General features: G+C 43.5%; 1 protein-coding gene across 4 annotated transcripts in view; it reads left to right on the top strand.

Annotated features, from left to right (window-relative positions):
* The window catches only part of prx (periaxin), a 30613-nt gene extending 4467 nt beyond the window's left edge, over positions 1–26146 (top strand). Inside the window, exons 2-10 of one of the 4 annotated variants that reach the window (XM_030381301.1) lie at positions 3581–3630; positions 4459–4566; positions 5919–6047; positions 6280–6439; positions 7376–7569; positions 7662–7903; positions 8044–18370; positions 21044–23621; positions 24098–26146. In XM_030381301.1, coding sequence (XP_030237161.1) covers positions 6015–6047; positions 6280–6439; positions 7376–7569; positions 7662–7903; positions 8044–18370; positions 21044–23621; positions 24098–24393 — 13830 coding nt within the window. In that variant the 5' untranslated portion in view covers positions 3581–3630; positions 4459–4566; positions 5919–6014 and the 3' untranslated portion in view covers positions 24394–26146. The other 3 variants (XM_030381299.1, XM_030381298.1, XM_030381300.1) reach the window with 3 other exon arrangements.
* The last annotated feature ends 682 nt before the right edge of the window (positions 26147–26828 follow it).

Genomic DNA, 26828 nt, shown 5'->3' with positions numbered 1-26828 from the left:
AAAATATGCTTTGAAAATACATAGCCTCCCCTAGCTTTATTCTAAGTCAGATTCACTCTGCAACAATAATACAGAGCTGTTCACAGCAGTATTTACAGTTCCCAACAGAGATCTCCAATCCCTTGTGTCTTCTGTTAGCTCATCATGAGGTTTAACAGAGACAACCTAATCCTGCAACACTGTCAGCTAAACCCAGAGGAATGGGTTTTGTCTGTTGGTGGCATTAAGGACTGCTATTACTGGCGTCAAAAACTCCAGCGGTAAGAGGAGTTCCCTGCTCCCTCTTCAAGTGAACCAGTAGATTACATGTCAAGGTTGAGCAGAAAGTAGTGTTCTTGTACAGCTTAACTGGTAGAGCATGGCCTAAGCAGTGCCTGGGTGAGTGGTTTGATTCCCACTGCGGTCAACCTTGTTAAGAATGCATGCACACACTGTATGATGCTTTGGAAATGGTCTACCCAATGTAAACAACATTGGGTAAAAATTAGGGTGTCACCGGTCTGACCTGTAGGCATACCTGCTCCTTCATGGGAAAATTTCTGGATCGAAACCTGTCTCCTCAATGACAGAAAAGTAATCGCAAATCTGAATCAACAAAACAGTCGCACACACAATTTAATTTGAACTAGTCCTCTTTCCATGTAATTTAGCAAAGGGATTCAGTAGTACCAAATGTCACAGATGTGTTACTGTCACATGGGTGCATCAGGGTGTGTGTGAGGTTGTTTGTGTATGTGTGTGTGTGTGTGTGTGTGTGTGTGTGTGTGTGTGTGTGTGTGTGTGTGTGTGTGTGTGTGTGTGTGTGTGTGTGTGTGTGTGTGTGTGTGTCGTGTAGGAGTATTGTGTTGTATTTATAGTATGTGGAGCATAGAATGTCCTGGTAGTAGGGGGCTTGCAGAGACCTGCAGATGTGAGCAATGTCTGGACTCTGGTCTAAAATAAGACTGAGGAGAAAGAATGTAAACCCTTCCTGCCTTCCTCCTCCTCATTTTCTTCAATCTCTCACTCTCTCTCTGCCACTTTCATCCCTCACTCCTTCTCCCCCTTATCTACTCTTCAATTTCTCAACCCCTCTCCTCTTCAATCCCTCACTTCCTCTCTTCCTCCCTTCCTCTTCAATCCATCACTCCTCCTCCATCTCCTCCAGTCCCTGCTCTCCAATTGTTCACTCCTTCCCCTTCTCTACTCCTTTTTCTCACTCCTCCACCTCCTCTTCAATCTTTCACTCCACCACCTCCTCATACTCTTCAATCTCTAACTCCCTCTCCGCCTCTTCGATCTATCAATACTTCTCCCCCTTCTCTACTCTGCAATCCCTCACTCCTTCCCCTTTCTTCTCCACCTCCTCCTCCTCCTCCTCTTCAATCTCTCACTCCCTCTCCTCCTCCCCTCCTCTTCAATCATTCACTCTTTCTTTCCCTTCTCTACTTTTCAGTCTCTCACTCCCCCTCCTGCTCCTCCCTCCCTGTGGACGGAGCAGGGAGTTGCACCACGCACCTGTTGCTGTCAGTCACACAGAGGTCCCTGTGCTGAGCTACTTACCGGCTTACGTTAAGTCATACAAGTCTATTTGCTTGGTTGATGCATGTTTTACATTTCAATGAGTCGATTCAAAATTCAGATGAAGTCGAATAAGTACATTCAACTTAAACATTTCTCACTCACTTTCTCCCACCCCTAGTCTTGTTTTGTAATTTATTTTTGGTCCTCATCACACTTGACATTAAGCAACATGCGGCTAATGGTTTGCAACCATCTGAGGCATGCCTCCACTACCTGTCTGTCTAGCTGTTGAGGGTCACAGGGCCTAGCCGAGGCTCAGCAAGCATCACCTGCAGCAGCACCTGACCCACACCTCTTATTACACATCCATAACCAACGCTGATGACAGCATCATTTTGCACCTCATGAAATCTCTATTGGAAGAGTCAACTATACATCAATTCATAAAGGGATGAGTGAATGAATGAATGAATAAATGAATGAAAGTATGTGAACTCTAATCCTTTGAATATAATCTTTTCTTCAACCCTTTGTTGTCATTTGGGTTTTCGTGTCTGTGTTGTTCAAGGAAAAAATATTAATGTTACGAGCTTGGAAAAGGAACAGCTGGAGGTGTTTACGATGTGGATCAGTCAGACTGGTACTGGTGCAGAGAGGGTCCCAGTCCCGAGAGAGTGTCCCTGACTGGGGGAGAGTGTCTCTGGCCAAGGGAGGAAATTCTCCCTGTCTGGGGGAGAGTGTCTCTGGCTCAGGGGGGGAGAGTGTCTCTGTCTGGGGGCGAGTGTCTCTGGCCAAGGGAGGAGATTCTCCCTGTCTGGGGGAGAGTGTCTCTGGCCCAGGGGGGGAGAGTGTCTCTGTCTGGGGGAGAGTGTCTCTGTCTGGGGGAGAGTGTCCCTGGCCAGGAGAGAGGGTCCCTGTCTGGGATGAATGTGTGCTTTGCCTCCCTGGGCCCCAGTGGACACCAGACACCCCCAAACCTCTGCTCCAGGCACGACATGCATGCTGACACTCCACACTGTGTACCCTCACACAAATACACATACGCACATACACACTAACACACACCCACACACAAACATGCTGACACACACGCACACACACACACACACACTTGCTGACAGACACATACACTGACACAGGCTGAAAGACGCACACACAGACGTTGAAGTGGAATCCCCGGGGTGGACCCAGGTGTGCATGCGGTTTACATTTATAGGCTACACGGAACTGACCAGAGTGTGTGATTATGTATCGTGTTACATGGCTTATTAAATCCCTCAGAGATGTCACCATGGTTCATGAAACTGTCCCAGCCAGATAGCTAAGCCTGGAATCCTCTTGAAGGATCTCAAAGAATGCCAAGATGGCAGTGCCATAGGCCACTCTCTCTCTCTCTCTATGTCTTTCTCTCTCTCTCTATGTTGTTCTCTCTCTCGCTCTCTCTCACTCTCTCACTCTGTCACTAGATCCTGCGTTTCTTAATTCCAGACGCACGATCATTGCATCCATACACAGATTCACTTTCTGCTTTAATTTGGTCTTCCGTGATCTTGTGCCAGTGAATGAAAGAATGGCATTTCAGTGGGGTGTGGCCAGGGACAAATTCTGCTGGGGAGGGGGTTCCTACTGCTGTTGTTTGTTGGTGAATATGTGCATGAATTAATTAATACGTGTATGAATGGATGAATAAAGGGGTGAAGAAGTGCATGGATGTGTATATGAATTGACGGATGGGGGTCTGAATGGGTAAATAATATGTATAATAATGGGTGCATGAGTGGGTGAGTGTCAGGCATTTGTTGTTGAAAGTGCTTTGTGTGGCCACACTGGTAAGACAAAATATATCTTGTTTTTCTTGTTTTTTTCCATATATAAATAGGCCTATAGGGAAATATATCTAAGACCAAAGAAGAGTCAGCATTTACCAATGCTGTTGCTATTCTGTTGGGATTGTGTTGTCTTAAAGGTTGTGCATTGACAGAGCCTACTTTAGGTGTGTCATCCAACATTAAAATAGCATTCTTTGCAGTGTATGTATTCAACTATGTTTTCAACTTTTGTCCTCTCTCTGTTACAGACTCTGAACAAGAGGACAGCAATGTTTACAGCCAGGCTACAGAACAAGCCGTAAGTCCTCTTTAACCTTTGGAGTTGCAAGTTAAAATCCCTCAACAGTCCAGGACAATGTAGGGAAGTGGATACAATTTTTTTCTTCAAGCCATGAATGGAATTAAATGTTGTGAAAATACACAAGCCACCCAATTAAACTCACAGCCTCTCCCCCACACAATTTTTTATCATAACTGCCTCATTCAAATCAAATATCTGTAACTTTCCATTAGGTACATCAGGAAGGCCTGCTAGAGACCGTGGCACCAGTTGTGTATAGACGTACTGTACCGCTGACCTACATTTACTTTTTGTCATTGATCAGATACTTTTATCCCATGTCACATTAGATGTGAGGCTTAGAACAATCAAAGCATAAACAATATTGGAGAAATATCTGTAATATCATGTTTAAAAAGGCCACAGAAAAGTGTCTCACCTATACGTGTGTGTTGCTTCGCCCCTCAACTGTATGTTGCCCCGCCCCTCACCTGTGTGTTGCTCCGCCCCTCATCTGTATGTTGCCCCGCCCCTCAACTGTGTGTTGCCCCGCCCCTCACCTGTGTGTTGCTCCGCCCCTCATCTGTATGTTGCCCTTCCCCTCAACTGTGTGTTGCCCCGCACCTCACCTGTGTGTTGCTCCGCCCCTCATCTGTATGTTGCCCCGCCCCTCACCTGTGTTGCTCCGCCCCTCATCTGTATGTTGCCCCGCCCTTCACCTATGTGATGCCCCGCCCCTTACCGTTGTATTGCCCCGCCCCTCACCTGTATGTTGCCCTGCCCCTCACCTGTGTATTGCCCCGCCCCTCACCTGTTGTTTGTCCCGCCCCTCACCTGTGCGTACAGGTAAAACACAAGAGGCGGTCGCCGCCCACTGACGGACCCCCCTCATCCCCTCACAGCAACCTGCACCCCGCAGGGTCTACTGAGGAGCAGGAGAGCCCTGAGAGAGTGGTGAGAACACACACACACTGTACACAAAGGTTCTCATACAGACACACACACACAGACAAACACACACACAAACAGTGTACACATAAGAACTATGCAGACACACACACATATACCGCAGACAGCCTGGTGCGTTTCTTTTACGCCTCCTCCTTTCGCCGAACTGCCCCTTGTGGCGCAAGATCATTCCCTGATTTACAGGCGCGTGGCGGTGGAGGGAAAAGAACGCTCTGCGCCAGTTGCAAACTAGCAATGACACATGCGCCAGTGTAGAAAGTCAATTGCGCCGGATGCAAGATAGAGGCCATTGACAGGAACATACTATTTATACTATTAACATAGAAAATACGATCCTGAATCATGAATCAGCACTTTACTAAGCAAACACCACCTGGTGAGCCTCAATGATCTGATGATCCCCCTCTAACTGCTCTGCGCTGCCACCACCCAGTGCACCACACAATAGACCCATGGATGTGCTGAGCTCATCCACAGAGCAACAAAAACCCCCGTGTACCGTTTCCCCCCGGCTCAGCAGAAACACCAGCCTGGCTTCTTTCAAACAGGAGCAGGTGGCAGAGCGACCACAAAGAACGCCCAAGCGCGGCAGATCTGCGCTCCGCTACGTGCCCAGATTCAGCCGTAAACACTCTGGTCCACGTGAGATGGGGAAACATTGCTAGCATTCCTCTGGTGTCGGGTGGGAAACGATAGCCGCAAGCTAACGTTCATAGCCACCCTGGCCTGCGGTATCACTTACTTAATGACTCCCTTCCTTCTGTTGATCAAACTTAATCAGAGCAGAACGAAACATAGAGGTGAATGATTTGGTCCTTTGGGATTTGATTGGATTGTAATTCTAATGGAACCCCTTGCAAGGGCCTATGACAAAAATGGAGAACAATAAATATTATTGGTTAAAAGTTATGCTGGCCCATGTCCCCCTTTATGTAATGTGTGTTTAAGTTATGTGTGTAAAATCTGGATGCAGGGTAACTCATTAACTGATTTAAGGTTTGTCATACGTTCACAATACAATACAATCAGTGACTATTACCTGAAAATATGTTGTTTAATTGTGACTATTGGGAAAGCTTACATTGTTTTTTTGCTGTATTTGTCATACTTGTATCAACCAATATCTGAGTAGATAATGTGATAATACTACAAAAAGTTATTACGCCTTTAATGACGATCTTTGGATGGGTACTTTTACCACACTAAACGGTATATTGTGTGTGGATGTGTGTCTGCTTGTGTGTGTCTGTGTGTGCACATGTGTGTGTGTCTGTGTGCACTTGTGTGTGTGTCCACGTGCGTATGTGTTTGTGCGTGTGTGTATCTTGGTGGTGTAGGTGCAGAAGGAGAGGCTCCACGCTGAGTTGAAGCACGTGTTGAGCCTGAAGAGGACTCAGCTGAGAGCATCGAGCAGACGTCTGACCCGAGCTGACATGGACTCTTCATCTACTGAGGAGCAGACGCTGGTACGTCCTGTAGGCAAATACTGTAGAATAACTCATTAGTACAATCATCGTAACGCAGTGTTTTCCTCACACACAAAAAATACATGGAAGGGTTGCGATGAGGTGTGTGTGTGTTTGTGCGTGTGTGTCTGTATTTTGTACTCCTGTGTGTGTACGAGTGTGGTCTGTGTTCTCATCTTTCTTATGCTTGTCTTTGTGTGTGTGTCTGTGTGTGTGTGTGTGTGTGTGTCAGGAGGAGGCCGAGGCCATCAAGCCGGTGGAAATCACCGTGGAGACGGAGGCGGAGGCGGGAGCTAGCGGTTACAGCGTAACAGGTGGAGGACAGAAAGGAATCTTCATCAAGGACGTCCTCAAAGACTCCCCTGCGGCCAAACACCTCAGTCTGCAGCAAGGTACCAGTCCAGTCGGACTAGAGGAACTCATCACCCACTAACACCTCAGTCTGCATCAAGGTACCAGTCTAGAGGAACTCATCACTCACTAACACCTTCATCTGCATCAAGGTACCAGTCTAGAGGACCTCATCACTCACTAACACCTTCGTCTGCATCAAGGTACCAGTCTAGAGGAACTCATCACTCACTAACACCTTCATCTGCATCAAGGTACCAGTCTAGAGGACCTCATCACTCACTAACACCTTCGTCTGCATCAAGGTACCAGTCTAGAGGAACTCATCACTCACTAACACCGTCATCTGCATCAAGGTACCAGTCTAGAGGACCTCATCACTCACTAACACCTTCGTCTGCATCAAGGTACCAGTCTAGAGGAACTCATCACTCACTAACACCTTCATCTGCATCAAGGTACCAGTCTAGAGGACCTCATCACTCACTAACACCTTCGTCTGCATCAAGGTACCAGTCTAGAGGAACTCATCACTCACTAACACCTCAGTGTACAGCAAGGTACCACATCTCGCCCGATTCAGACTAGAGGAATACGTCACACACAAACCACGATTTGGTCTAGGGATGAGCGAAGGACAAAACAATTTATACACTAAGGTAATCATAATTAACGTCATACATATAGTGCCTCTCTTCCATGCCAATGCCGCTTAAATGCATTAATGCAATTAATGCATTTAGATGTATCGTTGTACCGACAGCGACAAATGTACTTTGTCGCTTTGGATTAAAGCATCTGCTAAAGGCCCTAAATGTAAATGTACACACCCAATGATGGCCAATTCAACAAAAACAAGGATCCCAGAAAGAAACAAATGAGTATCTTCAACCTTGAAGGAGGCATGGACACTGCTTGGCTCAAAGTTCCTTGCAACAGCTTATCCTTAGTTCACGGCTACGTTGGTCTCTCTATAGGGGATCAGCTCCTGAGTGCCAAAGTCTACTTCGACAACGTCAAATACGAAGATGCCCTGAAGATCCTGCAGTGCGCAGAGCCATATAAGGTCAGCTTCCTGGTGAAGAGGACGGTCGCTGGAAGCGAGGTCATCGTGAGACCTGCGGCCCCCAGCCTGGAGGCCAAGGGGCCCAGAGCCAAGGTACCAAAAATGGTAACTACGTCATGTTTTTTGCATAATTCAGATCAGAGTAAATCTGAATTTACAATGTATAGAGAATAAATGAATCAATTTGTATGTTTCAGAGTGCTAAAAGCAACAAGCCATTCAAGGTGAAGAAGACGAGAGGAGGCCGCTTCGGGCTGAAGCGGCTGAAGGAGAAGAGGGGGAGAGAGGAGCTGGTGGTCGAGGGAACCCCCCCCAGGGTGGACATAAGCGATGTGGACGTGGAATTCTGCCTTCCCAAGATGAAACCGAAGAGTGGCATTGAAGCCACAGCAGATGGGACTGAAGGAGTAGTCTCAGGAAAGAGAAAGAAGAGAATCAGGTTTGTCAGCTTTCCTAGTGTTTCCTTGTGCCTCACCTTCATAATACAACCATTGTTTATGACGGCAATGCTATCGGTCAGCCAGTGTTACTGCCTATGGCTTTAGGTTTAGGTTAAGTTTTACTCTTTTTATTTAACAGGTTTCCTAAGATGAGAGCAAGCACAGAAGTGGAAACAGGACCATTCGTGGAACACTTGGATGTATCTGGAACTAAAGTTGACAGCAAGGTCAAAGGCCCCAAATTTGGAATTACCTTCCCGAAGACGAAAAACACAACCTCTGTCTCATCCTCAGCCAAGGCCACAGTGGAGATGAAAGCACCAGAAATGAAACTGCACCCACCATCAGTAGAATTCAGTTTGTCAGCTGATAAAGGTGGTGGTGAGCTGGACATGGAAAAGGGAAGGGCTAAGGTTAATACACCAGAGGTTGAGTTTGCTCTCCCTTCAGGGAAGGCTGGAGCATCTTTGCCCATTGTGTCCAAAGGTAAAGCAGAATTCAAGGCGCCTGTAGTTGACATTAAAGGAGATATTAATGCGAAGGGCCTTGGAGGAAAAGGTAAAGTCCCAAAGATAAGCAGGGATGCAGATGTGGAAAAAGGTGAAGGAAAACTACGAATGCCAAAGCTGAAACTACCAAAAGTACGACTCTCACGCCACTCTGATGAGATTGATGGTGACTTTAAAATGAAGGCTGAAAGTACAAAAATGCCCAATATCGATGTAGCATCTCCTACTGTAGATGTCGATTTTTCTTTGTCCCCAATGAAAGGAAAAGTTGAAGGAGATATCAAATTACCTACAACAAAGGTTCAAGGAGGGGTTGACGGCAGTATTACCGGGATGGAGGTCTCTAAGGAAAAGCCATCAGGGAAAATGACATCTGTGGATATCTCATTGCCAAAAGGGAAGGGGAAATCTCATATGGAGGTCTCCAATCGTGAGAAAGAGGGGATGAAAATGCCCTCCATCGATATATCAGTGCCTGGAGTCAGCTTTGACTTTGACACTGTTCGAAGAGTTCCTGATGAAATTGAGGGCCCTTCATTCAAAGAGCCCAATATCAGTGTGCCAAAAGCAGATATCTCGTTGCCAAAGATGGAATTACCAGATGTGGAATTTCAAAGTCTAGAACATGGATTTAAAATTGACTGCCCCTCAGTTGATATCTCCCCTCCAAAGAATAAACTTCATGGAGGAGATATGGAAATGGAACATTACATGGGAGGAGATGGAAAGTTCAAAATGCCTGAATTCAACATATCCCTACCAAAAATGCATCCTCCGAAGGGAGAAGTAAAAATAGAGGGACGAGAAACAGAGGCAGGTTTTAAATTGCCAAAAGTTGGCCTGAATCTCCCCAAGGGCCAATTAAAAGGAGGGAATGTGGAAATACAAGACATCGATGTCTCACTTCCAAAAGGAAAAGTTGAGGGTGACATGATAATTGAAGGCAAGGGCGCAAAATTCTCCATGCCCTCTTTCGATGTATCAGTACCGGCCCGAAATCTACCTGGAGGTAACGTTAAATTGGAAGGACCAGATATTAAGGGAAAGATGGAGATGCCAGATGTTGACATCTCCATTCCAAAAGGAAAACCTGAAAGTGATATCAATTTTGAAGGAAAGGGCGGGAAATTTAAACTACCCAAATTTGATATTTCACTACCCAATATAAATCTACCTGAGGGCAAGGTTGAAATAGAAGGGCCTAATATGAAGGGAAAGATGGACATGCCAAATTTTGACATTTCACTCCCTAAAGGAAAAGCAGGAGGTGATATCGACATTGACGCACATGTTGGCAAAGGCGGTAAATTCCATATGCCCTCAATAGATCTCTCTCACCCCAAAATGAAAGTGAAAGGGCCTGATGTCAACATAGAAGGCCCGGATGTCAAAGGTGGAAAGTTTGTCATGCCTTCATTCGATGTTTCATTACCTAAGGTAAATCTACCTGGAGGTAACATTAAACTTGAAGGACCAGATATGAAAGGGAAGGTGGAGGTTCCAGATGTTGATATCTCCCTTCCCAAAGGAAAAGCTGAGGCTGAAATGAGCATTGAAGGAAAGGGTGGGAAATTTAAAATGCCTAAATTCGATATTTCCCTACCAAAGATAAATCTACCAGAGGGCAACGTTAAAATAGAAGGGCCAGAGATGAAGGGAAAGATCGACATGCCTGATGTTGACATTTCACTCCCTAAAGGAAGAGCAGAAGGGGATATTGACATTGACGCACATGTTGGCAAAGGAGGTAAATTTCACATGCCTTCTATAGATCTTTCTCTACCTAAAATGAAAGCGAAAGGACCTGATGTCAACATGGAAGGTCCGGATGTCAAAGGTGGAAAGTTTGCCGTACCCTCATTTGATGTTTCATTACCAAAAGTAAATCTTCCTGGAGGCACCATTAAACTGGAGGGACCAGATATGAAAGGGAAGGCGGAAATGCCAGATGTCGACATCTCACTCCCCAAAGGAAAAGCGGAAAGTGAAATAAACATTGAAGGAAAAGGCAGTCAATTTAAAATGCCCAAATTCGATGTTTCAATGCCGAAGATCAACCTCCCAGAGGGAGATTTAAAGTTGAAAGCCCCCGATCTTAAGGGTAAGACGATTGAGATGCCAAACATCAATATCTCACTCCCTAAAGCAAAAACTGGAGGGGATATCGACATTGAGGCAGACGGGGCCAAAGGTGGTAAATTCCATATGCCATCAATAGATCTTTCTCTCCCCAAAATTAAAGTGAAAGGACCTGATGTCAATATAGAAGGCCCTGATGTCAAAAGTGGAAAGATTGACATGCCCTCATTCGATGTTTCAGTACCTAAGGTAAATGTACCAGGAGGTAATGTTAAACTGAAAGGACCGGACATGAAAGGGAAGGTGGAGATGCCAGACGTTGGTAAATCACTTCCCAAAGGAAGAGGGGAGGGTGAAATAAACTTTGAAGGAAAGGGCGGAAAATTTAAAATGCCCAAGTTCAATATTTCAAAACCAAAGGTAAATCTACCTGAGGGCAACGTTAAAATAGAAAGGCCAGAGATGAAGGGAAAGATGGACATGCCAGATGTTGACATTTCACTCCCTAAAGGAAAAGCAGGAGGGGATATCGACCTTAAGGCACACAGTGCCAAAGGCGGTAAATTCCATTTGCCCTCAGTAGACTTTTCCCTCCCAAGAATGAAAGTGAAAGGACATAAGGTCAACATAGAGGGCCCCGATGTCAAAGCCGGAAAAGTTGGCACACCTTCATTCAATGTTTCGGCACCAAAGATAAATCTACCTGGAGGCCACGTTAAACTGGAAGGACCAGATTTGAAGGGAAAGATGGAGATGCCAGATGTTGATATCTCCCTTCCCAAAGGAAAAGCTGAGGCTGAAATGAACATTGAAGGAAAGGGTGGGAAATTTAAAATGCCTAAAGTCGATATTTCACTACCAAAGGCAAATCTACCTGAGGGCAAAGTTAAAATGGAAGGGCATGATTTGAAGGGAAAGATGGACATGCCCGATGTTGAAATTTCACTGCCTAAAGGAAAGGCAGAAGGGGACATCGACATTGACACACATATTGGCCGAGGAGGTAAATTTCAAATGCCTTCCATAGATCTTTCCCTACCTAAAATAAAAGTGAAAGGACCTGATGTCAACATAGAAGTCCCGGATGTCAAAGGTGAAAAATTGGCCATGCCTTCATTCGATGTTTCATTACCTAAGGTAGATCTACCAGGAGGTAACGTTAAACTGGAAGGACCAAATATGAAAGGGAAGGTTGAGATGGAAGACGTTGATATATCACTCCCCAAAGGAAAAGTGGAAGGTGAAATAAACATTGAAGGAAAGGGCGGGAAATTTAAAATGCCCAAATTTGATGTTTCACTACCAAAGATCAACCTCCCAGAAGGAGATTTAAAATTGAAAGGCCCAGATCTTAAGGGTAAGAAGATTGAGATGCCAAACATTGATATCTCACTCCCTAAAGGAAAAGCAGAAGGGGACATCGACATTGATGCACATGTTGGCAAAGGAAGTAAATTCCACATGCCTTCCATAGATCTTTCTCTACCTAAAATGAATGTGAAAGCACCTGATGTCAACATAGGAGGCCCTGATGTCAAAGGTGGAAAGTTTTCCATTCCTTCATTCGATGTTTCATTACCTAATGTAAATCTACCAGGAGGTAACGTTAAATTGGAAGGACCAGATATGAAAGGGAAGGTTGATATGCCAGACGTTGATATATCACTCCCCGAAGGAAAAGCGGAGGGTGAAATAAACACAGACGGAACGGGCAGGAAATTTAAAAGGCCAAAATTCGATGCTTCACTGCCGAAGATCAACCTCCCAGAAGGAGATATAAAATTGAAAGGCCCAAATCTTAAGGGTAAGATGATTGAGATGCCAAACATTGATATCTCACTCCCTAAAGGAAAAGCAGTAGTGGATCTCGACGTTGAAGCACACGGGGCCAAAGGCGGTAAATTCCACATGCCATCAGTAGACTTTTCCCTCCCAAAAATGAAAGTCAAAGGACGCGATGTCAACATAGAAGGCCCTGATGTCAAAGGTGGAAAGTTTGGCATGCCCTCATTCGATGTTTCATTACCAAAGGTAAATCTACCTGGAGGCAATGTTAAACTGGAAGGACCAGATTTGACGGGAAAGATGGCGATACCAGATGTTGATATCTCCCTTCCCAAAGGAAAAGCTGAAGCTGAAATGAACATTGAAGGAAAGGGTGGGAAATTTAAAATGCCTAAATTCGATATTTCACTACCAAAGGCAAATCTACCTGAGGGCAAAGTGAAAATGGAAGGGCCTGATTTGAAGGGAAAAATGGACATGCCCGATGTGGACATTTCACTCCCTAAAGCAAAGGCAGAAGGGGATATCGACATTGACACACATATTGGCAGAGGAGGTAAATTCCAAATGCCTTCCGTAGATCTTTCGCTACCTAAAATGAAAGTGAAAGGACCTGGTGTCAACATAGAAGGCCCGGATGTCAAAGGTGGAAAATTGGCAATGCCTTCATTCGATGTTTCATTACCGAAGGTAAATCTACCAGGTGGTAACGTTAAACTGGAAGGACAAGATATGAAAGGGAAGGTTCAGATGGCAGACGTTGATACATCACTCCCCAAAGTAAAAGCAGAAGGTGAAATAAACATTGAAGGAAAAGGCGGGAAATTCAAAATGCCCAAATTCGACGTTTCACTACCAAAGATCAACCTCCCAGAAGGAGATATAAAATTGAAAGGCCCAGATCTTAAGGGTAAGAAGATTGAGATGCCAAACATTGATATCTCACTCCCTAAAGGAAAAGCAGTAGTGGATCTCGACGTTGACGCACACGGGGCCAAAGGCGGTAAATTCCACATGCCATCAGTAGACTTTTCCCTCCCAAAAATGAAAGTCAAAGGACGCGATGTCAACATAGAAGGCCCTGATGTCAAAGGTGGAAAGTTTGGCATGCCCTCATTCGATGTTTCATTACCAAAGGTAAATCTACCTGGAGGCAATGTTAAACTGGAAGGACCAGATTTGACGGGAAAGATGGAGATACCAGATGTTGATATCTCCCTTCCCAAAGGAAAAGCTGAAGCTGAAATGAACATTGAAGGAAAGGGTGGGAAATTTAAAATGCCTAAATTCGATATTTCACTACCAAAGGCAAATCTACCTGAGGGCAAAGTGAAAATGGAAGGGCCTGATTTGAAGGGAAAAATGGACATGCCCGATGTGGACATTTCACTCCCTAAAGCAAAGGCAGAAGGGGATATCGACATTGACACACATATTGGCAGAGGAGGTAAATTCCAAATGCCTTCCGTAGATCTTTCTCTACCTAAAATGAAAGTGAAAGGACCTGGTGTCAACATAGAAGGCCCGGATGTCAAAGGTGGAAAATTGGCAATGCCTTCATTCGATGTTTCATTACCGAAGGTAAATCTACCAGGTGGTAACGTTAAACCGGAAGGACAAGATATGAAAGGGAAGGTTCAGATGGCAGACGTTGATATATCACTCCCCAAAGTAAAAGCAGAAGGTGAAATAAACATTGAAGGAAAGGGCGGGAAATTCAAAATGCCCAAATTCGACGTTTCACTACCAAAGATCAACCTCCCAGAAGGAGATTTAAAATTGAAAGGCCCAGATCTTAAGGGTAAGAAGATTGAGATGCCAAACATTGATATCTCACTCCCTAAAGGAAAAGCAGAAGGCGATATCGACATTGACGCACACGTTGGCAAAGGAAGTAAATTCCACATGCCTTCCATAGATCTTTCTCTACCTAAAATGAATGTGAAAGGACCTGATGTCAACATAGAAGGCCCTGATGTCAAAGGTGGAAAGTTTGCCATGCCTTCATTTGATGTTTCATTACCCAAGGTAAATCTACCAGGACGTAACGTTAAATTGGAAGGACCAGATATGACAGGGAAGGTTGATATGCCAGACGTTGCTATATCACTCCCCGAAGGAAAAGCGGAGGGTGGAATAAACATTGACGGAACGGGCGGGAAATTTAAGAGGCCAAAATTCGATGTTTCACTACCGAAGACCAACCTCCCAGATGGAGATTTAAAATTGAAAGGCCCAGATCTTAAGGGTAAGAAGATTGAGATGTCAAGCATTGATATCTCACTCCCTAAAGGAAAAGCAGGAGTGGATCTGAACATTGAGGCACACGGGGCCAAAGGCAGTAAATTCCACATGCCCTCAGTAGGCTTTTCCCTCCCAAAAATGAAAGTCAAAGGACCCGATGTCAACATAGAAGGCCCTGATGTCAAAGGTGGAAAGTTTGCCATGCCCTCATTCGATGGTTCATTACCAAAGGCAAATCTCCCTGGAGGCAACATTAAACTGGAAGGACCAGATATGAAGGGAAAGATGGAGATGCAAGATGTTGATATCTCGCTTCCCAAGGGAAAAGCTGACGCTGAAATGAAAATTGAAGGAAAGGGTGGGAAATTTAAAATGCCTAAATTCGATGTTTCACTTCCAACGATCAACCTACCAGAAGGAGATTTAAAATTAAAAGGCCCAGAACTTAAGGGTAAGAAGATTGAGATGCCGAACATAGACCTCTCACTCCCTAAAGGAAAAGCAGGAGGTGATATCGACATTGAGTCACACGGGGCCAAAGGCGGTAAATTCCACATGCCATCAATAGATCTCTCCCTCCCCAAAATGAAAGTGAAAGGACCTGATGTCAACGTAGAAGGCCCTGATGTCAAGGGTGGAACATTTAACATGCCCTCAGTCGATGGTTCACTACCAAAGGTAAATCTGCCTGGAGGCAACGTTAAACTTGATGGACCAGATTTGATGGGAAAGATGGAGATGCCAGATGTTGATATCTCCCTTCCCAAAGGAAAAGCTGAGGCTGAAATTAACATTGAAGGAAAGGGTGGGAAATTTAAAATGCCTAAATTCGATATTTCACTACCAAAGGTAAAACTACCTGAGGGCAAAGTTAAAATTGAAGGGCCTAATATGAAGGGAAAGCTGGACATGCCAGATGTTGACATTTCACTCCCTAAAGGAAAAGCAGAAGGAGATATCGACATTGACGCACATGTTGGTAAAGGAAGTAAATTCCACATGCCTTCAATAGATCTTTCTCTACCTAAAATGAATGTGAAAGGACCTGATGTCAACATAGAAGGCCCGGATTTCAAAGGTGGAAAGTTTGCCATGCCTTCATTCGATGTTTCATTACCAAAGGTAAATCTTCCAGGAGGTAACGTTAAACTGGAAGGACCAGATATGACAGGGAAGGTTGAGATGCCAAACATTGATACATCAATTCCCGAAGGAAAAGTGGAGGGTGAAATAAACATTGAAGGAAAGGGCAGGAAATTTAAAATGCCAAAATTCAATGTTTCACTACCAACGATCAACCTCCCAGAAGGAGATTTAAAATTGAAAGGCCCAGATCTTAAGGGTAAGAAGATTGAGATGCCGAACATAGACCTCTCACTCCCTAAAGGAAAAGCAGGAGGTGATATCGACATTGAGTCACACGGGGCCAAAGGCGGTAAATTCCACATGCCATCAATAGATCTCTCCCTCCCCAAAATGAAAGTTAAAGGACCTGATGCCAACGTAGAAGGTCCTGATGTCAAGGGTGGAAAATTTGCCATGCCCTCATTCGATGGTTCACTACCAAAGGTGAATCTACCTGGAGGCAACGTTAAACTTGAGGGACCAGATTTGAAGGGAAAGATGGAAATGCCAGATGTTGATATCTCCCTTCCCAAAGGAAAAGCTGAGGCCGAAATGAACATTGAAGGAAAGGGTGGGAAATTTAAAATGCCTAAATTCGATATTTCCCTACCAAAGGTAAAACTACCTGCGGGCAAAGTTAAAATTGAAGGGCCTAATATGAAGGGAAAGCTGGACATGCCAGATGTTGACATTTCACTTCCTAAAGGAAAAGCAGAAGGAGGTATCGAAATTGACACTCATGTTGACAAAGGAAGTAAATTCCACATGCCTTCCATAGATCTTTCTCTACCTAAAATGAAAGTGAAAGGACCTGATGTCAACATAGAAGGCCCGGATTTCAAAGGTGGAAAGTTTGCCATGCCTTCATTCGATGTTTCATTACCAAAGGTAAATCTACCAGGAGGTAACGTTAAACTGGAAGGACCAGATATGACAGGGAAGGTTGAGATGCCAGACGTTGATACATCAATTCCCGAAGGAAAAGTGGAGGGTGAAATAAACATTGAAGGAAAGGGCGGGAAATTTAAAATGCCAAAATTCAATGTTTCACTTCCAACGATCAACCTCCCAGAAGGAGATTTAAAATTGAAAGGCCCAGATCTTAAGGGTAAGAAGATTGAGATGCCGAACATAGACCTCTCACTCCCTAAAGGAAAAGCAGGAGGTGATATCGACATTGAGGCACACGGGGCCAAAGGCGGTAAATTCCACATGCCATCAATAGATCTCTCCCTCCCCAAAATGAAAGTTAAAGGACCTGATGCCAACGTAGAAGGTCCTGATGTCAAGGGTGGAAAATTTGCCATGCCCTCATTCGATGGTTCACTACCAAAGGTAAATCTACCTGGAGGCAACGTTAAACTTGAGGGACCAGATTTGAAAGGAAAGATGGAGATGCCAGATGTTGATATATCCCTTCCCAAAGGGAAAGCTGAGGCCGAAATGAACATTGAAGGAAAGGGTGGGAAATTTAAAATGCCTAAATTCGATATTTCCCTACCAAAGGTAAAACTACCTGAGGGCAAAGTTAAAATTGAAGGGCCTAATATGAAGGGAAAGCTGGACATGCCAGATGTTGACATTTCACTCCCTAAAGGAAAAGCAGAAGGAGGTATCGAAATTGACACACATGTTGGCAAAGGAAGTAAATTCCACATGCCTTCCATAGATCTTTCTCTACCTAAAATGAATGTGAAAGGACCTGATGTCAACATAGAAGGCCCAGATTTCAAAGGTGGAAAGTTTGCCATGCCTTCATTCGATGTTTCATTACCAAAGGTAAATCTACCAGGAGGTAACGTTAAACTGGAAGGACCAGATATGACAGGGAAGGTTGAGATGCCAAACGTTGATACATCAATTCCCGAAGGAAAAGTGGAGGGTGAAATAAACATTGAAGGAAAGGGCGGGAAATTTAAAATGCCAAAATTCAATGTTTCACTACCAACGATCAGCCTCCCAGAAGGAGATTTAAAATTGAAAGGCCCAGATCTTAAGGGTAAGAAGATTGAGATGCCGAACATAGACCTCTCACTCCCTAAAGGAAAAGCAGGAGGTGATATCGACATTGAGGCACACGGGGCCAAAGGCGGTAAATTCCACATGCCATCAATAGATCTCTCCCTCCCCAAAATGAAAGTTAAAGGACCTGATGTCAACGTTCAAGGCCCTGATGTCAAGGGTGGAAAATTTGCCATGCCCTCATTCGATGGTTCACTACCAAAGGTAAATCTACCTGGAGGCAACGTTAAACTTGAGGGACCAGATTTGAAGGGAAAGATGGAGATGCCAGATGTTGATATATCCCTTCCCAAAGGAAAAGCTGAGGCTGAAATGAACATTAAAGGAAAGGGTGGGAAATTTAAAATGCCTAAATTCGATATTTCCCTACCAAAGGGAAAACTACCTGAGGGCAAAGTTAAAATTGAAGGGCCTAATATGAAGGGAAAGCTGGACATGCCAGATGTTGACATTTCACTCCCTAAAGGAAAAGCAGAAGGAGATATCGACATTGACGCACATGTTGGCAAAGGAAGTAAATTCCACATGCCTTCCATAGATCTTTCTCTACCTAAAATGAAAGTGAAAGGACCTGATGTCAACATAGAAGCCCCAGATTTCAAAGGTGGAAAGTTTGCCATGCCTTCATTCGATGTTTCATTACCAAAGGTAAATCTACCAGGAGGTAACGTTAAACTGGAAGGTCCAGATATGAAAGGGAAGGTTGAGATGCCAGACGTTGATATATCACTCCCCGAAGGAAAAGTGGAGGGTGAAATCAACATTGAAGGAAAGGGTGGGAAATTTAAAATGCCTAAATTTGATGTTTCACTTCCAACGATGAACCTCCCAGAAGGAGATTTCAAATTAAAAGGCCCAGATCTAAAGGGAAAAAACATTGAGATGCCGAACACCGACATCTCACTCCCTAAAGGAAAAGCAGGAGGGGATATAGACCTTGAGGCATACAGGGCCAAAGGCGGTAAATTCCACATGCCATCACTAGATCTCTCCCTCCCCAAAATGAAAGTGAAAGGACCTGATGTCAACGTAGAAGGCCCTGATGTCAAGGGTGGAACATTTAACATGCCCTCAGTCGATGGTTCACTACCAAAGGTAAATCTACCTGGAGGCAATGTTAAACTTGAGGGACCAGATTTGAGGGGAAAGATGGAGATGCCAGATGTTGATATCTCCCTTCCTGAAGGAAAAGCTGAGGCTGAAATGAACATTGAAGGAAAGGGTGGGAAATTTAAAATGCCTAAATTCGATATTTCACTACCAAAGGTAAAACTACCTGAGGCCAAAGTAAAAATTGAAGGGCCTAATATGAAGGGAAAGCTGGACATGCCAGATGTTGACGTTTCACTCCCTAAAGGAAAATCAGAAGGAGATATCGACATTGACGCACATGTTGGCAAAGGAAGTAAATTCCACATGCCTTCCATAGATCTTTCTCTACCTAAAATGAAAGTGAAAGTACCTGATGTCAATATAGAAGGCCCGGATGTCAAAGGTGGAAAGTTTGCCATGCCCTCATTCGATCATTCACTACCGAAGATAAATCTACCTGGAGGCAACGTTAAACTGGGAGGACCAGATATGAAGGGAAAGATGGAGATGCCAGATGTTGATGTCTCACTTCCTAAAGGAAAAGCTGAGGCTGAAATGAACGTTGAAGGAAAGGGTGGGAAATTTAAAATGCCTAAATTTGATGTTTCACTTCCAACGATGAACCTCCCAGAAGGAGATTTCAAATTAAAAGGCCCAGATCTAAAGGGAAAAAACATTGAGATGCCGAACATCGACGTCTCACTCCCTAAAGGAAAAGCAGGAGGGGATATAGACCTTGAGGCACACAGGGCCAAAGGCGGTAAATTCCACATGCCATCACTAGATCTCTCCCTCCCCAAAATGAAAGTGAAAGGACCTGATGTCAACGTAGAAGGCCCTGATGTCAAGGGTGGAACATTTAACATGCCCTCAGTCGATGGTTTACTACCAAAGGTAAATCTACCTGGAGGCAATGTTAAACTTGAGGGACCAGATTTGAGGGGAAAGATGGAGATGCCAGATGTTGATATCTCCCTTCCCGAAGGAAAAGCTGAGGCTGAAATGAACATTGAAGGAAAGGGTGGGAAATTTAAAATGCCTAAATTCGATATTTCACTACCAAAGGTAAAACTACCTGAGGCCAAAGTAAAAATTGAAGGGCCTAATATGAAGGGAAAGCTGGACATGCCAGATGTTGACGTTTCACTCCCTAAAGGAAAATCAGAAGGAGATATCGACATTGACGCACATGTTGGCAAAGGAAGTAAATTCCACATGCCTTCCATAGATCTTTCTCTACCTAAAATGAAAGTGAAAGTACCTGATGTCAATATAGAAGGCCCGGATGTCAAAGGTGGAAAGTTTGCCATGCCCTCATTCGATCATTCACTACCGAAGATAAATCTACCTGGAGGCAACGTTAAACTGGAAGGACCAGATATGAAGGGAAAGATGGAGATGCCAGATGTTGATGTCTCACTTCCTAAAGGAAAAGCTGAGGCTGAAATGAACGTTGAAGGAAAGGGTGGGAAATTTAAAATGCCTAAATTTGATGTTTCACTTCCAACGATGAACCTCCCAGAAGGAGATTTCAAATTAAAAGGCCCAGATCTAAAGGGAAAAAACATTGAGATGCCGAACATCGACGTCTCACTCCCTAAAGGAAAAGCAGGAGGGGATATAGACCTTGAGGCATACAGGGCCAAAGGCGGTAAATTCCACATGCCATCACTAGATCTCTCCCTCCCCAAAATGAAAGCGAAAGGACCTGATGTCAACGTAGAAGGCCCTGATGTCAAGGGTGGAACATTTAACATGCCCTCAGTCGATGGTTCACTACCAAAGGTAAATCTGCCTGGAGGCAATGTTAAACTTGAGGGACCAGATTTGATGGGAAAGATGGAGATGCCAGATGTTGATATCTCCCTTCCCAAAGGAAAAGCTGAGGCTGAAATTAACATTGAAGGAAAGGGTGGGAAATTTAAAATGCCTAAATTCGATATTTCACTACCAAGGGTAAAACTACCTGATGGCAAAGTTAAAATTGAAGGACCTGATATGAAGGGAAAGCTGGACATGCCAGATGTTGACATTTCACTCCCTAAAGGAAAAGCAGAAGGCGACATCGACATTGACGCACATGTTGGCAAAGGTAGTAAATTCCACATGCCTTCCATTGATCTTTCCCTACCTAAAATGAAAGTGAAAGGACCTGATGTCAACATAGAATGCCCAGATGTCAAAGGTGGAAAGTTTGCCATGCCCTCATTTGATGTTTCATTACCAAAGGTAAATCTACCAGGAGGTAACATCAAACTGGAAAGACCAGATATGAAAGGGAAGGTTGAGATGCCAGATGTTTCATCCCCAAGTGGAAAAGCTGAAGGACATTTTGACATATCTTCAGCGGGGACAGAAGGCATAGGTGGGTCAATTAATCTCTGCACTGTAAAACTACCAAAGGTTGACATCTCAGCTCCTAAGGTCGACTTTGACTTCAGCTTGGCCAAACCTAAGGAGGATGACGTGGAACAGGAGCTACTGAAAGCAGAAGGTGGAAGGCCGTCTTCCAGCAGTAGTTTTGAAATGCCTGATGTGTCTCTGAGTCTTCCAAAGTTTGCGCTTCCCAAATTTGGGGGGAGACCTAAGAGTGGAGAGTTAGAGGGAAAAAATCCATCCTTCAGCCATACTGAAGGAGAAATAGGAGCACCATCATTAGAGTTTGATGATGGTGAAGGAAATATTAAAGTCAAAGTAAACAAGCCTAAAATCAAAATGCCCTCATTTGGAATCTCTAAAAAGACGTCAAATGCATCTATTTCTTGCCCTGAGGGAGATCTTGATGCAAAATTTGATGGAGACGTGCATAAGGGTGAGTTTCATGCACCCAATGTCTCAATTCAACTTCCCAGGTTTTCAGGCTTTGGATCCAAGGAAGTAGGCATGGGCAAGACAAGTGGAGACCTTGATGCAAAGGCCATGGTCAAAATCCCAGCAATCAAACTGTCACTGCCAGCAGCAAAGACACCAGACACAGAGGTTCTTCTTCCCAAAGTAGAGGTAGACGTATCAGAAGCTGATATAAGAGGTTACGAGGGCAACCTAAAAATCCCTAAAATGCCAACAATTGATGTGTCTGCCCCAATAACAGACCTGGACGTGTCACTGTCTGAGGAAGAAAAAGGAACAATTAAAATTCCCTCTGTCAGTTTGCCAGACAGTAATATATCTGTTCCAAAAGGAAGGCCAGCAAAAATGAAAAGGCCAGAAATGGATCTCAAAGGATCAGGAGAATTAGATGTATCAGATGTTGAAATAGACGGAAAAGGACAAAGCAAGTTTAATATGCCCCATGTCAAACTACCAAACATTGACTTAACCTTGCCTACGGTAAAAATTGGAAAGGCTAATACATCAGATGTGGATTTACCCAACTCTGCAATGGAAGGAAACGCATTGGTAGGGGATATTAATTCACCAGAAGTAGAAATTGAAGGAAAGAAAGGAAAGCCTCAGATCAAAATCCCAAATGTGGACATTACACTTCCTCAAGGACAATCTGGAAGGATTAAAGGACCTGATGTTGAAATGGAGATGAAAGGAAAGGGAGGTGGGCATTTTAAAATGCCAAATGTCCATATATCGCTACCTAAAGGAAAACTACCAAAGTCAGATAAACCTTGTGTGGATCTTGAAGCTGAGGTAGAGGGATGCAAACTTAATGGGCCAGATGTCAAACTTCCATCTGCTCATATATCAATTCCAGAAGTCCCATGCTCCGACTTAAAGGTTGATGTGGATATAGGCAAGAAAAAGATGGAACTCCCTGATATCGAACTCAACACACCAGCCAGTGGAAAGGGCAAGGGCACTAAGGTTAAAGGTACTAGATTCAAGATTGGGATGCCAAAAATGAAAAACAGCGGTGAAGCAAATGTAGAGTTGAATAAACGTGACAAAGTTAAAGAGATTGAAGGGATGAGTTGTAAAATGGAGGAATCAGGCAACTCAAATGGAGAGGGTGCTTTCTCATTAACTAAAGAAGTTAAAGCACCAAGCACACACAACACAGACTATGATATCAGTGCTTCACAGGAATATGATTCCAAAATGGGTAAAGGCCAGAAAATCAAAATCCCTAAATTTGGGGTTGCATTGCCAGTTATTTCCTCTCCTGAGGGAAGGATGAATGTTAATCAGACTGAGATACACTATGAGACATTGCCCAAAGTAAAAAAAGCTATGTTTGTGCTGGTAAATACCGAGGGAGAGGAGCTTGACATGTCTGCTAGTGTCCCCGATGAGGAAAGAACTGGGAATTTGGAAACAGGAGATAAAGTAAGGATACCAAAAATCCAAATGAAGCCAACCTTTGGGAAAACGGGCGCCAAGGACAAAGTATCACTTAAGTTTGAGAGCTCAAGTTCCGGCCTCGATGATGAAAAAGACTTCAACATTGGATCGAAGGATGATAAAACCAAGACTAGTGGTAAAATGAAACTGCCCAAGGTGTCATTCACCTCTCCATATACCAAGATGGCAGAACCAGTGGAGGAGGACGCTGAACTGAGTGGAAAACTAGTGACCGATTCCTCACCAGAAGGCAGAGATGCTCATCTGAAAGGATTAAAGGGGCAATCTGGCAAGGTGTCCTTTGCAGGGTATAGTCTGACAACAAGTGGGGAGGGCGCTAAAGGAACAGCAGGATCAGAAGAGAGGGGTGATGTTGTGAAGTCTCTTGCAAGATCAGAGATGCTAGACAGGGATAGCTCAGAGTCTCCAGACCCGCTTACGGCTGGGTACTCCATGGGTTTCAGCTCAACAAAGTTCCAAGAATGGGAGGCGAACCATGGGACAGATGCAACAGAGGCTTCTTCATGGTTCAAGGTCCCCAAGTTTAGCCTAAAGCCACACTCCACAGGTAGGCATCACACAATCTTAGCATCCAATAGTCGCACTCAATTAAATGTAAATACTTAATTATTATTAATTTAAACTGAATAAGGCAAACTGCAATTCTTTGCGGGTGTGTTGTAATGTGTATGTTCGATTTCAGGTATTATTTTTGTTACAATGAAGTTGCCATGGGTTTACAGTAAACATTCTACATCTCTTTTTTTGTCTTTTATTAGACTGAGACTTTTTCAAACTTCATACTTCCCACTGCCTCCTCTGTCTTCCCTACACATCTCCAATATAATACTTCCCTTCAACTACGCTACCCATCTTCCACTCTCCCTACATCTCATCTCCACCCTTCCACTGATGCCTTTACATCTCTTTATGACTCCTGTTGACTTGATACCTGCTGCTTCCTCTTTCCTCCTATCTCTCCTCTATCCACCTCCTCCTCCACCTCCACCCCCTCCTTGCTTTCTGCACCCCCTCCACACCAAGGCTTCCTCCAGATAACCCCGGAGGGTTCGCCCCGGGCCCAGCGGAGGTCAGAGGTCAGCGACGAGGTTGGCGGCGAGGAAGGGGTCTCGGGGATGTTCTCCCTCCACTCGTCAGCGATGGACTTCAGCTCCAGCCATAGGTCCGAGCAGCATCACGTCTCCACCGTGCAGGAGGGGTCCGTCACCATGGTGACCAAGACCATCAGAACCACCCGACAGGTGGTCGCCACGGAAACACGGACGGGCGAGGGGTCAGTCACCACGACCACCCGCAGGGTGTTGGACGACGAGCAATGAGGGTAAAAGTTGTTTTGTTAATTAGCCCAAGATGGCGTTTGGTTATATGCTAATCGTGTGCAACGGAATTTGGTTTTGGAATGACAAAACAGTGAACAGCAACATACTGTATGTATATTAAATGAAATAGGTGAGTTATGAGTTTGATAAAAAAAAGAAACATCTATACTTCACCAGCAGTCAGAGCAATAGAGTAATATATTTCTTATTTTTTTTGATGTATTTTTTTACGTGACCATTATTTTATTTTTACCGTTACTGAAAAGTAAGAGTTGTGAGGTTAGTGATGATTATATTCAGGTTGGACTTGCTGGCTTCTGCAAATGTTTTTTTAGAAAATTTCAGATTTAACACCTGTTGATTGCCATCATATATTTGCCTTACTCTCGACAAAATGGATTTGATTATATAATTACTTACTAGCTAGAATATGGCATTTTTCAAACACACAGGATAATTTTTTATGTAAATACATTTATAAATTTGCTGTTTCAAGCAGTATCTCTCTCAATACAAAATGATATTTTCATATAAGCAAATTCAGCAATAATATTTTGTTTTTTGATTGATGTTTCATAATGTTTGTCTTGAAAATATGTTTGTGTGAATTTGAAATGTATAGGTTGATTTTATGTTAGGGTTTATGTTCTACATGTCATTCTTATCACCAGCAAAAAAAAAAAATGGACGTGCTTCAGGGAACAGAAGACATTGCAGCAGAGGGTAGCGGGGCGGCTGCGAGTATTCTGGGTTGTCATTTCGCATAAAAACGGGGCATAGGATTCAAGTTGTACTGTCAGAAGAGTAGTAGTTTGCTGTATACTTACACTTTTGTGGATGTTTATTTTGGTATGTAATCCACAGTTCGGGTTACGTTAGGTCCAACTGTGTGTCTTTTAGTATCTTTATCGTACCACATTGAGGCTGTTTCTAAGAACCACCAGCCACTGAGGGCTTCACTCTCAAATCAAAGCCTTTCTTCAAAAGTCCCTTTTAAGATTAAGGATATACAATACATTGAGATATATATATATATAAAATAACTTTTTTTTTGTGTTTTTTTGGCCTCAAAGTATTGGGACTTGTGCGATTTAAGTTTCTCTCAACAAATCAACATTTAGTTCATTCAACTAGTTACAGATTCACGAAGAGGGATTGTTGAAAAGTGTCTTGATTGTGAAACAGTGAACAAAACAGAGATAAAAAAATAGTCCACCATGAAATGTTTGTGTTCAGAATCGGTGTTTGCACTTATTTATTTATTTATCTGCACAGTGGCCAGTGGCCGTAGCATCACAACCACTGTAAACCATATAGTTTGACCTGTCCCCTCTTTTTTCATTCATGTTGAGGTTATTTTCTTGTCCAAATGTATATGTGGATATAACTTAAAAGGTTTTGGAATGGAGACCTTGTGGTTTTCTGCTTTGGTGAGCTTAAAAGAACTGTGTAATCATTTGCATCAAACAGCAATTCTGGCAATTTATAGTTAAACAAACGTAGACTTGCAATTATCTGTATTATCATGGTAGGCCTACTGATAAGCAGTATCCAGTAGCCTATTTCCATCTTTGCAATTCTATTAAAAAGGTATGTTTTATTTTGAATAGGCTGTTTTAAATAAATAGTCTATTCAATTGTTTTTCACATAGAATTTAAGTAGAATTTTAAAGGATTTTTTTTGTCAATTATGAGGATTAGAGAGAATGATGTTTAATGTATCTATATATAAATAAACAAAACAAGGAATTTAGTGTTTGCTTTTTTAACCTCTTCCTTGCATGGCATGGTCTTGAGTTTCGTTGTATTTTGTTGCTTTATTAAAAAAAAAAGATTATATTCAGATTTAATATAGTGATAATGATTTCAGTTAATTTTCACTTTATTACAGAAGAACGAGTCTTAAGCCTAGATGTAGATATTTTAGAAGGATTTCATCCATCCATAGTTACATATTCTCGGAAGGATGAAAGCAATCTAAAAAATCGACATGTCTCCTTACGTCATGGATGCATATTATATATTTTTTATTACCGATTAGGTTTTTCCTACATCCATGATCCATGTAGGGACGTAAGTCTACGTCACTACGTGACGTATGTGACATTGGATGTTTCATTATGAAATATGAAACAGCGCCCTCTTCCGGACTATAATACGTATAGCCATGACAGATATATAATATCTATTCAATATATAATACACATAGCCTCCAAGGAACGCGAGCTCTAGGCCTATTTCATAATATTACGCGACTAGGAATCATAGCTTAACTATGTGTGTGTGTGTGTGTGTGTGTGTGTGTGTGTGTGTGTGTGTGTGTGTGTGTGTGTGTGTGTGTGTGTGTGTGTGTGTGTGTGTGTGTGTGTGTGTGTGTGTGTGTGGACATTGTAACGTGAGGAATACATTACAGAAGGCCTCTACCTTCCCATGTG

This window comes from Gadus morhua, chromosome 16, assembly GCF_902167405.1.
Source record: "Gadus morhua chromosome 16, gadMor3.0, whole genome shotgun sequence".
Lineage (NCBI taxonomy): Eukaryota > Metazoa > Chordata > Actinopteri > Gadiformes > Gadidae > Gadus > Gadus morhua.
The sequence above is the reverse complement of the archived record's forward strand: the minus strand, read 5'-3'. Positions and strand labels throughout refer to the sequence as shown.